Source organism: Pyrus communis, chromosome 7 (assembly GCF_963583255.1).
Source record: "Pyrus communis chromosome 7, drPyrComm1.1, whole genome shotgun sequence".
Taxonomy (NCBI): domain Eukaryota; kingdom Viridiplantae; phylum Streptophyta; class Magnoliopsida; order Rosales; family Rosaceae; genus Pyrus; species Pyrus communis.
Window position 1 is genome coordinate 1,873,685 of NC_084809.1, and position 16,498 is coordinate 1,890,182.

The 16,498-nt window shown below is 38.9% G+C and overlaps 2 protein-coding genes across 2 annotated transcripts; one reads left to right on the plus strand and one right to left on the minus strand.

Moving 5' to 3' along the window:
* Positions 1-182: 182 nt before the first annotated feature.
* On the plus strand, positions 183-7,704 carry LOC137739277 (uncharacterized). The gene is made up of 14 exons (XM_068478829.1): positions 183-488; positions 572-634; positions 746-859; positions 1,247-1,478; positions 1,812-1,970; positions 2,060-2,211; positions 2,337-2,471; positions 4,673-4,981; positions 5,118-5,183; positions 5,419-5,532; positions 6,425-6,671; positions 6,786-6,944; positions 7,031-7,182; positions 7,326-7,704. Exons 1-14 carry the CDS (start codon positions 289-291, stop codon positions 7,480-7,482), a joined length of 2,259 nt encoding a protein of 752 aa, XP_068334930.1. The 5' UTR covers positions 183-288; the 3' UTR covers positions 7,483-7,704.
* A 631-nt stretch (positions 7,705-8,335) lies between these two features.
* Positions 8,336-11,385, minus strand: LOC137741127 (protease Do-like 9). The gene is made up of 8 exons (XM_068480927.1): positions 10,617-11,385; positions 10,168-10,367; positions 9,695-10,067; positions 9,330-9,562; positions 9,066-9,161; positions 8,917-8,967; positions 8,695-8,799; positions 8,336-8,583 (listed from the first exon to the last, which is right to left on the minus strand). The coding sequence occupies exons 1-8, from the start codon at positions 11,047-11,049 to the stop codon at positions 8,398-8,400; spliced, it is 1,677 nt and encodes a 558-aa protein (XP_068337028.1). The 5' UTR covers positions 11,050-11,385; the 3' UTR covers positions 8,336-8,397.
* Positions 11,386-16,498: the final 5,113 nt, after the last annotated feature.

Below are 16,498 nucleotides of genomic sequence, written 5' to 3' on the forward strand. Positions count from 1 at the left end.
ATGACTGACGTCATCATGATGTTAGTCTTGCATCACATGGCCCCAGCTCTCGGACCACCGATTGGAGCTGAGCCTCTCACTCGGCCCCCCTCAGTCCACACGCCCACATGGGCTGGAGCTTGCAGTTCTGGCTATTAGGTTGGAAAAGTCGCCAGTCCATCGGGCTAATTGTCCCGGTGGAGTTGCTCCAAGGGATAGGAAAGGTTGGGTTGTTTCCAACCGATCGTCAAGAAGGTCTACTTATAAGGATGTTCTAGTGGAGCAAAACAAAATCATTCTAAGAGAGAGATGGGATGGAGGAGGTGGTTTCAGAAGGATGTTCTGCCGTTCACGGCCATGGTTACGGTGGAGTGCACAAACGTGGGATTAAACGTCCTATTCAAAGCAGCAACCTTAAAAGGTCTAAGCTACTATGTTTTCATCGTCTACTCCAACCTAGTTGCCACTCTTGTCCTCCTCCCTCTGCTTTTCTTGTTTCCAAATCCCAGGTAATAACAGCATCCATCTCTTCACTGCATACCAGATTTACCATGCTCCGATAATTCGAGTCTTCGTTTCGAATTCGATGCAGAACGGGGCTTCCTTCTTTCAACCTCTCTCTCCTCCTCAAAGTTTTCCTCCTCGGACTGATCGGGTATTAATATGTAATTCTGCACATGAAAAGCTATGGTGGTTTTTGATTAATTTTGTGTTTAATTAAGTAATTTAAGTTGGTTATTATGTTTGATTTTGATCAATTAAGCAGGTTTTTGGCTGATTTATGTGGATATATAGGCATAAATTACAGTTCACCAACTCTTGATTCAGCTATGAGCAACCTCACACCGGCGTTTACTTTCATACTCGCCGTCTTCTTCAGGTTCCATTTTATCTCTTCCCCCTGTACTATGTACATGTCAAACATACTTTGCTTGACTCCTTACTTGTAAGATGTTACTTCTCCATACATGCAAATCATAGTTTGACACGCATGCAAAGTAATTTGTTAAGATTATAGAAGAAAACAAGAATGTACGTATATTGTGATTTTTCTGCAAGTAGAAGCGGCTTACAAATATCTTCACCAGTGGTTGTACAATGGACAAGATACCTCCTATTTGAATGATTAAAACACAAAAAAAATATTATGCTCTATGAAATTTCTTGTGAGGTATAAAGCTATGTGATGTGATGGTGCTGTCTAATATGATATGAGTGGATGGATTTCTTGTACTTTTGTGTATGTCAATTTCTTCTTTAATTTTAGGATGGAGAGTTTAGCTCTGAGAAGTTACAGCACCCAAGCTAAAATCATGGGCACTTTAGTATCAATATCAGGGGCATTGGTAGTGGTTCTTTACAAGGGCCCTACGATTTTATCCACTCCATCTGATCCTAATCCATCTCCAATGTTAAGCACACCACCAACAAATTGGGTAATTGGAGGCCTCCTATGTGCTCTTCAGTATCTTCTCTACTCAACTTGGTATATCCTTCAGGTATATACGTATATATGTACAACTGGAGGCCTACTATGTGACCTCGTATTGACTGTTTCGTGACCACGTATGGACCATGTAGCACACCTTTATTGTGGAGCCAAAAATAAGGCAGAAACACTAAACTCTAAACAGTCTATACATATATATGGTCGATGTCTCGTCACAAAACGGTCCATGCGATGGCAATATCTCATCATGCTGCATTAATTTACTCACTTAATCCTTTAATGTTTAGTTGTGCTCGCCTAATCTTTTAATGCCTCACTATTGTTGTTTAGAAACAAAGGTGATTAGAAAATTTAGTCTTGATCATTCTGCTGCATATTACAGACCCATGTCATGAAGGCATATCCAGCTGAGATAGTTTTAGTCTTCTTATACAACTTGTGTGGGACAATTATATCAGCACCAGTATGTTTTATAGCAGAAACAAACTTGAGTGCCTGGAGGCTAAGGCCTGATATTGCATTGGTCGCCATTATTTACTCGGTACGTGAGTGAGGACTGTCAGATTCATAGAGCTACTATGCTACTTCAGGAAATGTATAACTCTCAGAACTTTTTCTCCTTTTCTAAAGGGATGCCTTGGTTCTTCCTTCGGTTCGCTTGTTCACACTTGGGCCCTGCACTTGAAGGGGCCTGTCTATATATCGATCTTCAAGCCGTTGTCTATAGCCATTGCTGCTGCTTTGAGTGTCATTTTCCTTGGTGATGCTCTCTCTCTCGGCAGGTACTCCTCCCCCCCCCCCCCCCCCCTCTCTCTCTCTCTCTCTCTCTCTCTAGGAAGGAGTGCAAAATGACTCTTTTCGGAGTTACAATAACAAATATTGCCCTATGATCTTCCTAATTTTGCAGTATTGTTGGAGCTATAATTCTGTCCATGGGGTTTTATGCTGTAATATGGGGTAAATCGAAGGAAGAACAAATGAAACCATTGCCTATTGGTATGGGAAAGGTCCCTCTGTTGGAAAGCTACAAAGTTGAAAATATGTAAAATTATGTGTACAATGAACATTTAGCTGATTAAGGATTGTTAAGTATCACTGCTAGCATTACGATCTAGTGATATTTTTTTCACTTAGTAAGTGGAAGGTTTGGAGTTTGAGTCAATTTGACTCTCATAAATTACGAGTTCAATATATAATTATGACTTATATAGCTTTACCCAAATTGCCGCCCCTAATATAATAAAACTATGTATTGAGACTCAATAAATGGTAAAACAACTTCCAACTTCCAAGCTTATTCAATTTCTTTAAATCGGCACCACAGATCTTTCCAAAAGTCAACAATTATATTTATCACAAAATTTGTGAGTTATAAATCACATTTCTTAATCAGTTTTATGAATATCCTACCAAAAACCATCATAAAATCTATTTTGACCTTGAATAACTTTAGGACTCAATAATTGATAAAATCGCTTTTCAAACGGTTTTGTTCGTTCCATCTAAACGTGATTACTGTTGGTTCGAACTAAAATTAATCTTTGTGAGGACAAAGCTCAATTAGGCCTAAACGTCAAGATAAATGCTGAGGGAATCTTCTCAAAAATGGGCTCCTCAAGAAATCTCTGCTGCCTCACAATTTAACGTCAATTCCTATAACAATTACAAAACATTGTGTCAAAAACATAAGATGACAGAAAATATAAAGACTCACTTTTAAAAAGTCCCCTCAAACATCAATTCAACCAAGCTGGCATAATGTCATATAATAATTTGATTAAATTTGTCCTGAGCTACATAAACAACTGTGAATTAAGATTGGCCCCCGTCACTCGTCACAAGTTGCCAATAAATGTTGACTCAGAAGCGCTTAACAAGAAGCCAATAAATCGAAGGGGTCCCCTGATTGCACACCATTTTTTGTCCTCTAAAATGAAATGAAATGAAAATTTTGCATCATAGAAAACACTAGAACCCCAAATAAATAAAGTTATCTTAAAAGTTCAAAACAGCACGAAACTAGCACAATTGTCCCCCTTCGATTATCGCACGCAATTGAAAAATGATCTTAAAACATACATTATTGGACCATATCATATATTATATAGTTTTTTTAAGAAATGACATCCTATACCATAATCATAGAGATGCCTTTCACACTAGTCATCAAAGCTTTCTTACATTAGGTGCAGATTTAGGCGTAACTAAGATAGTTAGAGCAATTTGCACTCAAGTTCGAATATGTTCTTCGTAGTTTAGACAGTTGAAAAATGTAAAACTCCACATAAAAAAATTTATAAAACAAAATAAGCCTTATTTTGAATGATTTTTTTTACAAATTGGATGGAGAGACAGTTTTTTAAAATCTCACACATAATTACATGCACATGTGGTTAAGTTGTAGACAATATTAATCTTAGTTAGTGATGGATCAATGACCTGCTTCTTTGAAACTTAATAATGTATAGAACGGGTTGCTTGTTTGAGTTAAGTTGGGACATATATCAATAGGAGGTGGATTGTCTGCCATTCCATTTCCATACTCTTCTCATGCTCTACTGTTTGTGTGGTCACAGTTAAACCACATCAACATTTTATATTCCTATTACTTTTTGTTTTATTATTTCTATAAAAAATTAATATAAAATATTGACGTAACTTAACCGTAATCACACATCACAAGAGGACATAAGGAGAATATGAAAATAGGATAACAGACAATCCATCTCTATGTCAATATTGACCAAAGAACATTATCAATGATGACAAACACTGAGCCGCTAATCCGCATATCTAAAACCCTTAACACGGCATTAAATCGGGTTCTTTAACTTGTTTTACCTTTCTGAGATGTGTGGAATCCAATCCAATAATATTTATATATTCATTATTGCACCACCTAGTCATGTACGCAAAGAGTCATATCATTTCCTTTTCCTATTGTTTTGTATTTTTTTTAGAAAAAGAGGGAAATATGTCCTCTTCGGAATTTTCTTTCAAAATTCAGGGATCAAGTGATTTGGACTTTTAAAATTTGATTCAACAGTTAAAAATAAAGAAATTAGTAAAAACTTTTAAAAGTTATAATTTTAAAGATCCAGATAACTTGATCACTAAATTTTGAAAGAAAAGATCCGAAAAAAATCTTTTTGCGAAAGAGAGGACCTTAGTGGGCCAATCAACCTTCCACATTTCACATCGTTGTCAACCTACAGTTGCCTCCTGTCTTTAAGAAGGATGTAGCTTTGTGATCTCAGATAACACCCGTTATTTATTTAACTTTACCATCTCATCCTCTCTGTTTCCTTCTGAGTTTTATAGAGAGAAACACAGAGAGAGAGAAAGAGGAGCATCCATGGCAGCAGTAGGGAGGTCTTGTTACACAGATGTGCTGCCGTTCACGGCGATGGTGACGATGGAGTGCCTGAACGTCGGCCTAAACACACTCTTCAAAGCTGCCACTTTAAATGGAATGAGCTACCATGTCTTTGTTGTCTACTCTTACTCTGTTGCTGCCTTTGTTCTCATCCCAGCTCCTTTCGTCTCCCACAGGTTCGAATCTCCTTCCTCGTCCCATAAATTAGAGCAGTTTAGAATACCGTCTTCTCATAAACAATATAATTGGTCAAAATTAACAAATTTTTCATCAATTTTTCTAACTTGCATCTCTAATTTTCTTAACTTGCAGATCAAGGGTGCTTCCTCCTCTCAACTTCTCCATAATGTCTAAAGTTCTTCTTCTTGGACTCATAGGGTACAATCCTACCAACCCATAAGTTCCCAAAGCGATTTCATCACACTCTTTTTCTCCTATGCACACCTTTGTTTATTATGCCGTTTGGATTAAATAAATCAAACGAATGGATGTATGCAAAGGTGTGCAGAACGAGAAAAATAAGCGTACACAAATCACTTCGCTAAAGTTTTTAGGACTAACTGATTGTTTAACTATTTAGTGCTAAATAATTTGGTGTTCTTGGGTTGGGCAGGAGTTCATCACAGATCATGGGGTACACAGGAATCAACTACAGCTCTCCAACGCTTGCTTCAGCCATCAGCAACCTTGTGCCAGCTTTCACTTTCATCCTCGCCATCATTTTCAGGTCCCTCCTCTTTCCCAAACCCCCACCCCACCTCCCCCGGCCCCCCGGGGGGCCCCCCGGTCATTTACTATTTTACCCTCCAATGATAAAAATCTAGTGACATAATTTGTGATGTTGCTTTCTGTATAAAAAGTTGGAAGTGACCAGAGAAATACGTTACTTTTGGAATTATGACAAGGGAGAGGACGTGTGCCCACCACACTTACCCTCCTTGGTGCTTTTTCCTGTTTTAGTTTTCTTTCCCTCAAGTGGGGCAGACAACGTGAGATAAATAATTGTTGGTTGGGACTTGGGCTTCTAGTTTTCTTATATGGAAAATGCAAAATTTTGGGTTTCGTAACATTGATATGTGATGTTGTTACTAAACAACTTACTTGTTCTCTTCGGGATATTACTGTAACATTTTAGGTTAATAATATGCAAATGTGTAAGTCTCTCTGCACATGACACTGTATTATTATAAATATACCTTGATGGAGGTCTGTACGTTGCATGTAAGTTTCTTCTCCTTATATTAATCCAAGCATTAATATAAACGAACGACAAAGTTAATATTTCATAGACCTAGAGTATGGTATTAATAATAAAACATACAAGTGACAACATGAATGGATATGTAACAACACATGATAGTGTGACGGTCAATCTAATATTTCTGCTCGTTATATTAATAATAAAATAGGCCTATTGTTGGATTCCGTAACTTTTGGAGTCCTACCATACATCAATGTATATACACTACCGTTTAAGTGATTCATTTGTTAAATCCCCTAAAATTCTTCAACTCACGTCTAATAGTTGAATTTAGCAACGTAGGTCATAGATTGATGTCTTTTACCATGACAATGATTAACAACTAACTTTTGTTTTTCTCTCCTTTTACCAACCAAAGGCTGGAAAGTGCAGCTCTGAGAAAGAGAAGCAGTCAAGCAAAAATCTTGGGTACAATAGTTTCACTTGCAGGTGCATTTGTGGTGACTCTCTACAAGGGCCCTTCGATTGTGTTTGCTAATCGGTCACAGTCCCTTTCACTCCACCAACCTCTTCTAAACTCTACACCAACAAACCCAAATTGGATAGTTGGTGGCCTTCTGCTAACGGCTGAGTACATATTGGTACCACTTTGGTACATTGTTCAGGTAAATATACAATCGTTCAGTTTCCGACCTTAAGCCCTAAACCCTATTCTTACTAAATCCTTCAGTTTCCGGCTTATCGTGATCTTTAATTATAAAGTAGTAATACTTTCACAGGCACAAATCATGAAAGAGTACCCGAATGAGTTAACCGTGATCTTCTTCTACAATGTATGCGTGGTTGCCGTATCTGCAGCGGTTGCCTTGATAACAGAACCGAATTCCAGCGCTTGGAAGTTGCGACCTGATATTGCATTGCTCTCCATACTCTGCTCAGTAAGATACTGATTGTATGGTAAAAAAAACAGTGCCTATCTAATGTGACTAGTACACCTTAATCGTATCGATTTTTCTGTGTCTAGGGGCTATTTGGGTCATGTTTGAACAATGCTGTTCACACATGGGTGTTGCGCTTGAAGGGACCTGTCTTTGTGACAATGTTCAAGCCTTTGTCCATGGCCATTGCCGTTGCCATGGGCGTTGCTTTCCTTCGTGACACTCTTTATCTCGGAAGGTTAGAAAGCATTACTAACCTCTTTTTTTTCTTTCAGCATGGTTGTTGACACTAATATAGTCATCGTGCATTCCTCTCTCCTTTATCTTTTTCCCCTAGCGAAAGTGCAACTTAATATGTCTTTATTTTTTGCATTATTTCAGCCTAGTTGGAGCAACAATAATATCTATTGGGTTTTATACCGTACTGTGGGGAAAAACAAAGGAAGAGGCCGGTGAAGAATCTGTAGCTGCTAGCCTGGAATCCCCATCAACCACCCACAAGGCCCCTTTATTGCAAAACTACATAAACGAGAAGTAAATCAAAGATTTGCAAATGTATATATGTATGTATGAAAGTAGAAAACAAGACGTTCGATTGACCATCGACGTCTATTTGCTTACTAGAAATCTTCCATATGATTGTTTGTGCCTGGAGAATTAGCAGACACTGCAGAAGTTGTAGATGCAATGAGGGAATGCCCACCTTCTGGAACACTGCTTGGCTCCTTATAAGTAAGAAGCATTCGACCATTAACTATCAGTCACAATTTGACACTACAGAATCACTTCGTCAAAGCGCGGACAGCAAAATGTCATACACGCCTCAATCTGTGATGGTCTTCTAATCTTTAACATATGTAATTAACTGTAGTATTGCTCTGTTCTACGGATTGTTTCCTGCATGTAAATCGATGTTTGTTCTTGACCGTATATGTGTGATGCACGACAGTGGTGATGAGGAATGAGACCCCTTAAGTTAAATAATCGACGACATTTGTTTATGGATGGAACTCAACTTAACGGCGATTTTCAATCTTGGAAGTCGCCTCATCTCGATGGAGTGGACGTAACAACTAGCTCGAAATCAAACTTTACAAGGTCATCCTAGACTTAGACACTTGAGGAAGAGCTTGGGAGGGATCTGGACATGATTTGAGAGAGGATACTTTTAAGTTGTATGAAACTTTCTGATGTAATCTTTATTTCATAAAAATAATTTTACAACCCGAAATATGCTATTGTACAAGTGACATTGTTTCCTTTTACCCATAGTATCGCATATTCTCCGACTAAAAGTAAAAGTAAAGAACTCATCCCACAATCGCTCTACTCGGAAATTTGGTCGGGATAAGTTTTATACATGGTTCCTATAAGAGCATCCTAAAAATCATTTGCGTAAAAAGCTAGAGGTGAAGTGATCTTCTGCGTTTGCTCTTAAATTTTGAATTGAGTCTTAAGGCCAGCAGACAGCCTCTACTTTCTCTAAGATCGTATCTCTAAGGTCATCGGCCATAGAACTTACTTCCTCTAAAGCATTCTCTTTAGTCTTAAGATCATCAGACATGGAAGATGATATGCAATGTGTTGTGAGGATATCCAGTGTCGCTGCCTTGGCAGCTTTTGTTTGCAGAACAACCATCTGCACGGGAAGTATGCAACTCACAATTCAGCCAACAAAAGAAAAATGCATAGCATGCATGCATATATTCATGTATTTGTGTGTGCGTGAGATAAAGAAACAGAAAAAGACCTGATTATATTCAAGGCCAAACTTTAAGTACTCGTCATCACAATTCTCAACCATGATCACCAAGCTCTTCAGATTCTTCACAGGCATATCATTGAAAGTAAGAACCTGCACATTTCACAGAATAATTACACAAGTGTATAAGATGTTATATCACCGATTCTTTTCACCGTCATTTGCTGCATCAGATAAAGAAAGAAAAAACGGAAAAGCTTAGTCTCTGACCTGATTGTTAACGATGTCCTCATATCCAATATTAATGTCAGCAACAAGTACCTAGCACAATTTTGCACAATGTTAGCCATAAAATCAGGGCAACGAGAACTTATGCTAATATGGAAAAGCATGAGAAAAATAGAATGCGAGAGAGAAACCTGAGAAACAACAACGAGCTGTTCATCAGTAGACTGCGCCATTGCATGTAAATGCTTGTCCAACAGTTTAATTGGAACGTCAAATATATTTCCAAACTGCAAATAAGTAAACACCGAGGTTAAGATTTAGCATGGTAAACAAATCTATCATGTTCACTGTACAATTAAACCTGGATGCATTAGGCAGAAACTAATGAACACATACATATTACAGTCTTAGAGAGAATGAGCACAGAAGAGAGAGAATTGGAAGCAAGGGCACACCTCAGAACGCAGATATGGAAGGGATACAGCTGTCAAAACAAATCCAGCAACGATATAATAGGAGGGAGGTTTTCCCTCAATGTGTGAAGGGATGAGCTCCTTGTGTTTTGCTAGTTTAATGCTAAACTCAAGTGTCTCCGAGTTTCGAAGAACTTTTACTAGGGCATTGTCACCTATGTATTTTTGAGAGACAAGGTAACTGAAACCTATGCGCTCTCCATGCCTGAATGGAACTAGAAAATTGATACAAACTGGAATTACTTCTGAATCATTTCATCTGCCACTCTTCTATAGAGAGTCACCAACGGGGGCATGAAAGCAAAAGTGACATGAAAAGTAAGCAAACACACAAAGAGAAAGTATACCTGTGCCATCACTAGCGATGTTAACCCCATCAAAACTAAGAATAACATCAGATGGCTTTAGCAGTTGAGATTCTGGAGCTGTAGGTTCCAGCCTTCTAATTCGGATACCCTTTTGATCAGGTCTCATTCCCATTGACATACGAAGATCAGGATTCTCCATCTTTTGCCACTTAATCCCGAGAATTGGAAACCCTGTATAGACACCATTCTTCTCATAATCTCGAATAAAGTGCATAATAACTGGTACAGGTATAACATAGCCTATATTTTCCGCATCTTCGTGTTTGAGGGACTGGAATGCAATTCCCACACATTCTCCCTTATCATTAAAGGCAGGCCCACCAGAGTTTCCAGAGTTGATTGCAGCATCTATCTGCAAAAAAGCATCCCAATGACCCCAAAACACAAGTCAAGACTCGAAATCAGACGGACAAAATTTCATTTTCATGTAAGAGACTATATAAGATAACCACCTGCATTCCCAGAAGCTCAGTAGAGCCATGGACATAAGGCAGTATCTCCATTCGCGACACAACTCCGCTCGTCACGGAGATTGTGTCGCCCCCAATCGGGTACCCAACAACAGTCACGGCATCTTGGAGTGCTGGTAAATCTCCAAACTCCACAGGTGAAATCCCTTCCCAGAACTCATCATCACTCACCGTAAGCATCGCTGAAAGTAAAGCATCAAACTTTAAATTGCAACGCAAAAGAAGAAAAAGAAACAAACTCTAAATTGCAGCAAACTCAAAGAACAACTATGCAATTACAAATGCAAATGTAAAACCGTTGCATACAAGGAAGCATCACCAATTAACGAAAACCCGGAATTAAAATCGACAAAAGATGCAAACTTTAAACTGCATTCACCTCAAGGATTACTATGCAATTACAAAAAGCAAATCTAAAATTGTCTGCATACCGATATCGCATTCGGTTCCAATGGCCAACACGGTGGCCAAGTACTTGGTATCGGAGCCCCGTTTCTTGAGCTTGACCTGGGTATGATGATCCACCGAATGCGCATTGGTCAAAACCCTCCTGCCCCGAATCACAAACCCACTACTGCTGGAGCTGTACTGCTTCTTCCTCTGCCACGGAAGCGAGAAATTCGGCTCCGTGTGGACACAGAACACCTTCACGACCGCGTCCATGGACGGGACAACTCTCCCCACCCTCTCCCACCTCGGCACCGTCATCAGCGGCTCCGAAACGACCGACAAATCTCTCCCACAAGCGCCGTTTTGGTCGGGGAGTCCGAAAGCCGATATCTTGATGGGCTCGGTTGCGGGAGGGAGGGAAACGGCGTCGCTCACGGTGGCGGCGCTGGCGGGACTGATGCGTTGGATATGCATAGTGTTGGATCAAATGGTGGGTTATGTGTTTTGGGATTTTAGTTTTGATTATATAATGAAAAGGCGTGGAATGGGGGTGGTTTGGGTGGTTGGGCGCCGGTGGGTCGTCATAGAAAATGGGTTTTGTTCTTTTGGCCGTCGGAGACTCGCTGGAGTCAACGGCGGCCTTCGTCGAAGCTGCGGGGTAAGAAAAACCGAGGGAGGAGTAGAGGACAAGAAAATGAAGGCGGAGGGAAAAGCTTACGCGTCGCGGGAATTACGTTACTGGGTTCACATAGCGGAAAGTGTTCAAAGAGTCTTCAGACTTGTGAGTACAGGACCCGGCTTCTCAGCGGCCCCAGTTTCCATAGACTCTCGTCCCTCCTGGTACTCTTATTATTTTGTGCGATTACAGGTAAGTCACGTTAATATTTTATATTAATTTTTTGTAAAGATAGTAAGACAAAAAATAATAGTGATATGAAATGTTGACGTGATTTAATCGTAACCGCACAAATAAGAGAGAATGGAAGTGTATGAGAACTAGAAGAGTAGAGAAGCCAGGTCATGAGTACAGTTGACCAACATAGCCTAAACCTTACGACACCCCTCCGCTGTTATTATTCTAGTCTACGAGAGTTGATCTGAATCCGGATACTCATCGAATTCTCATCCGAAATTTATGAATTATATTTGTTTATTGTACATAATGCGATTAAAAATTATTTTAAATATTTTTATTTAAAATTAAATACAAACAATAAAAACTAATAATACGATGTACAAATCTGCAGGATCCTCATCAGAAGAAGATCCTGTTGGGATCTGGTACACCGATAAATTTGAATATTTTCTAAAATCTCGTAGTTTAGATTAAAGTAAATTAGAGTATCTTTCTTAAAGATAGATGTGTTGATAAAAAAAAAAGTATTTGTAAACTGCCATTGACCCGTTAAATAATTAAAATTGACTTACTAAACTATTTTTTGACAAATTAGACTTTGAAGTATTGATATCAGCCAATTAATCCATCACTGTCAGATTTGATAAAATTTTATGTATTTTGTCGTCAAATACTAGAACGATTTTACTCTTAAAAGTAAATTACGTGCTAGTTACGTGTCATTATTTGACGAAAAAGTGGATAAAATTTCAATGAATTTGACAGTGAGGGGTTAATTGGCTAATTCAAATAGTTCATGTGGTTAACTTACCCAATTCTAGGGCTCGTTTGAAAAAAAATGATTGAAAGTGCTTTTAGAGAAAATATTTGTATTTTAAAAGAACTTCAAATGCTCTTCCAAGATTTACTTGTAATTTTATTAAAAATTGATTTCAAAAATATTTTCAACAAAAGCTTTCAATTATTTTAAACGCGTTTTCAAATGAATCCTCAAAATTAAAATGTGAAAACCCGTCCCATATGAATACAAAAACAAAAGAAAGGAAAGTCATCTGCAAATACTTCGAAAGCCGATCATGACAACAAACGACCAATGAATCTCTCCCTTCCTTTTACGAGTATTCTAAACTTAGTCTATGGGGATAGGTCCTCTCTTAAGTCTGAAAGACTTGGTCATCATCTATGGGAATAGCCCCTCTCTGAAGTCTTAAGACTTAAGACTTGAGGTCATCAGACGTAGCTGAAGGCATGCAATGTGTAAGAAGCATATCAAGCGTTGCTGCCTTGGCAGTTTTCGTCTCTAGGACAACCATCTGCACCGAGAACAAAGCGATTCAGCCACCAAAAGAAAAGCACAAAGCCTGCATGCACGGGTGGACAGAGAGAGATTAACCTGATTGTATTCAATATTAATGTCAGCAACAAGTACCTACAACAATTTTGAAAAAATGTAAGCCATCTTAGCCATGAAAGTAGAGTAAAAACAACTTAGCCCTAAAACCGAACGATTTCAGTGACCCAAAACAAATGGTAATCCAAGGTTCAATGTGTTGTTGTAAACTTGCAAGTGCACAAAATAGTCGTAATATAGCGTTTTGCAAGCCCAAGTATTGTTCCCACGAGGATTCTAATTCAACCTCCAATTTGATAAACTAAACCGAATCTAATTATATTGAAAGCACGCAAACACGAAAATATGAACCCAAACAACAAACTAGATTCGATGTTCATTAATAATTCAATCAAAAATGTGAAAAGTTTGTTGTGATGATTTTATAAACGAACAAAAACAGAACCTTAAAATTAAAACTAAGATTAAAGAGAAGAAAATGTTGTGTTTTAAGGCAAGTGATGAAAAGTATAGGGATTAGGAATCAACCACAAGCAATCTAGTTTAGGTTTCAATGCATTCAATGGATGTTTTGATTCTTTAGATGATAATTCCAATATCTAAGTCCTTGTCAGGCACATTAGACCATAGTTTTCCTTAAGTAAATGGTTCTCTCCTAGTTCAGGTAGAGATCGTATATCCTAACATACAATCTATCCTGGTTAAGGCATAAATTTTACAAGTAGGACTCTTTACGCTCTAGAAAACAAGGGAAACAAGCAAACCATTATTCTTTGCCAAGCAATAATGTAACTTACCACGCTTAACCACAAGAAGCTAATTGAATTATATTGCTAGTTCAGCGTCAAATTCATCTTCCAATCTTACTAGATGCAAAGTCTTAAGGTGATCAATCAGAGAACTCAAACAAAAAGTAACAATTCAAACAGTGATTAAACATTCATCTGAAAGAAACTAGAAATCCAATGAATAACATTAAAAACCATAAACATCCATGCTAGGGCATCATCCTAACTCTAGAAAAAAAGTTTAGTCGCTCATAGAATACGAAAACATAATTAAAAATCTTAAAAACATGAAAAACTTTCAAACGATGAAGATGGATAGCAAAGATGGTCGGCGGCTGCTACTTCTCCAAAAACACGCAAAGAATCCTAGTCCGAGTAAAGAACCTGCCCTAGCTTCCTTCTTTCCTTGATATATTCGTCAAAATCCTAGCATCCTTAGGTCTTTTGCAATCTTTCCCTCATTTGTATTAGACAACTAATGATGTGGCAAGTAAGCTTCCCAAGTAAATTACTCCAGACCCATTTGAAATATGATTAAAGTCATCTCCAACGTGTTCTATCTTGGGTTTTGGGCTTCGACTGAATTATGACTTAAAAAACCCAATAGACTTTGCAATTTCCACATAGACTTGGTTGACCGACATCTGGTACAAGAATCATTCAAATGTCTTATAGGAAACTCAGAATCACGAACCGTAAAATTTCTCTGAAAGCTAACTTCCGTATCTTTCTAATGGTATAAGGCTCAACAGCTGGTTCATTATGAGGAAGTACAGTTTAATCCGTAAAATTGGCTAATCTGCACAAACAGCTTCTGCTTCCAGCATGCCAAACTGTTTGGGCCCAAAATAATATTGTTGGGCCGAGTGTAGGTTTGTGCTCGGCCCAAAGCTGTGTCAAAATACTATGGGATGCCTGATGATTCCAGGCCATTTAGCAGGGATGGTCGAGTCCTATCGCAAAAAGGAGTAGTCCAGATAAGCAAAGAGGGTCGAGGAAGTCCTGGTGTAACTAGGATTCTCGACCAGCAATGAATAAAGCCCCAAAGGGGGGTGAGTTCAAAGTCCTAATGGGAGTAGGGTTGTTTGAAGCAAAGTTGGAACGGGGCAAGAACTCCCAATCCAGATAGGGGTTTAATTCGATCTTAAGGAGTTGGTGCTATAAATACAAGAAATCATGTAACAATTAAGGACCTTCAATTCAACATACAATTGCCCTGCGCAAAACCTCTCAAACACCTTGAGAGTTTTCCTTTTCTTTTTTCCGCTGACACACCTTCAGTTTGGATAAACAGCACTGTGGAGGCAACCGGCGAACACCTTCAGTTTGGATAAGCAGCACTGTTGCCGTAGAATCAGCCGACCAATGAGCACCTTCAGTTTGGATAAACAGCACTGCGTCGAGGCCTACTGGTTACCTATTCAAGTCTCGGCCGAGAAGGGTTTTCAAATCCTTATTGGCAGGGGTCATCTTATCAGTCCTCTCGACGAAGTAAGGTGTTACGAGTTACGACATTCGGCGTACCGAACGCCGAGTGATTTTATGATTGGATATTCACAAGTGAGTTTTAGAGTTCGGCATTCTAACGGCCGAACCACGTTCACGATCAAGACATACATCACCTTTGAATATTTGTGTCCGTATAGTCTGGTGTCGATTTGACGTGTTTATACTCTTACGAATATAATCACGGTGACCGAATCGGGCGCCGATGATTTATGAACTTTGCAGAACCAGCAGCCTTGTCTTCAAGTTCTAGAACCCAAATACCGAGAGTGTTCCTTCCTCAGTCGCAGTCGCAAGATAAAGAAGTCAGCAACGCGCTCAACGCGACATCAACAAATTTTACTCCTCGGCCGAGCTCGGCCGATGAGTTGGCATGCCCCGCATTCAACCAAATGGCGTAGTTAGCTTATTAGTTACTCGGCCTGCGCGCCACGTAGGTTTTGTAATTTTTAGAATCAACACAAACTCATTTCAATCACAAAAGTGCTCATTTTTCTTCTTTCTTCATCTTCACTCTTCAAATCTTAAAAAAACATAAAACTAAGTGAAACAAACTAAATTCACTCAAAAACATAACAAGAATCTAAACTAAAGGGCATTAAAATGTATGCAATACTGATCGTATCATGTGTCCCTAGTGTGAGAACTACAAATTATAACAAACCAGTATACAGTATATGCCCCGTTCTTCTCATAATCTTGAATGAAGTGCTTAATAACTGGTGTCAGTATGACAGCCTATATTCTCAGCATCTTCATGTTTAAGAGACTGAAATGCGATACCCACACATTTGCCCTTATCATTGAAGGCAGGCGCACCGGAGTTTCCAGAGTTTATTGCAGCACCTATCTGCAAAAGGATTACAAGAAAGGAAACGAGGAAGCCACAACAGGTCGATAATCAGGTTTTAGTGCGTAAGTCGGTAACTACGTATGGTCGTAGAAGACAATGCCCAAAAGAAAACCTGCAGTCCTAGAAGCTCAGTCGATCCATGATCATAAGACAGTATCTCCATACGTGAAACAACACCACCTGTCACAGAGATTGTGTCACCCCCAATAGGGTAGCCCGCAACAGTCACAGCATCTGGGAGTGCGGTAACTCTCCAAACTCCAGGGGTGAAATTCCCCCAGAACTCATCATCGCTGACCGTAAGCATTGCTCAAAGCATCATGCAAAAGAAAGAAAAAAAGGGGAAAAGAACTATTCAATATAATAACTCACGAAAACAAAGCATCAACTTTTTCAAAGCATATCAAATGAAACGAACTATAAAAAGGAAAAAAAAAATTACATCATATTCATCAGATGATTGGAAAACCAAATACAAAACATGATACGTAATTGCTACGTTGCACAGATACAGACACGGAGACACGTAAAATTTTTCAAAAACTAGAACACAGATACGGCAAGGATGC

Excerpts from the sequence above, each read along its gene's own strand:
- LOC137739277 (XM_068478829.1), top strand. The coding sequence starts at position 289 with ATGGGATGGAGGAGGTGGTTTCAGAAGGATGTTCTGCCGTTCACGGCC. Across the intron at positions 4,982-5,117 it reads GCTCCTTTCGTCTCCCACAG|ATCAAGGGTGCTTCCTCCTC; the intron begins GTTCGAATCTCC and ends CTTAACTTGCAG. Across the intron at positions 6,672-6,785 it reads CACTTTGGTACATTGTTCAG|GCACAAATCATGAAAGAGTA; the intron begins GTAAATATACAA and ends ATACTTTCACAG.
- LOC137741127 (XM_068480927.1), bottom strand. The coding sequence starts at position 11,049 with ATGCATATCCAACGCATCAGTCCCGCCAGCGCCGCCACCGTGAGCGAC. Across the intron at positions 10,368-10,616 it reads TGGAACCGAATGCGATATCG|CGATGCTTACGGTGAGTGAT; the intron begins GTATGCAGACAA and ends CTTTACTTTCAG. Across the intron at positions 10,068-10,167 it reads CTGAGCTTCTGGGAATGCAG|ATAGATGCTGCAATCAACTC; the intron begins GTGGTTATCTTA and ends GCTTTTTTGCAG.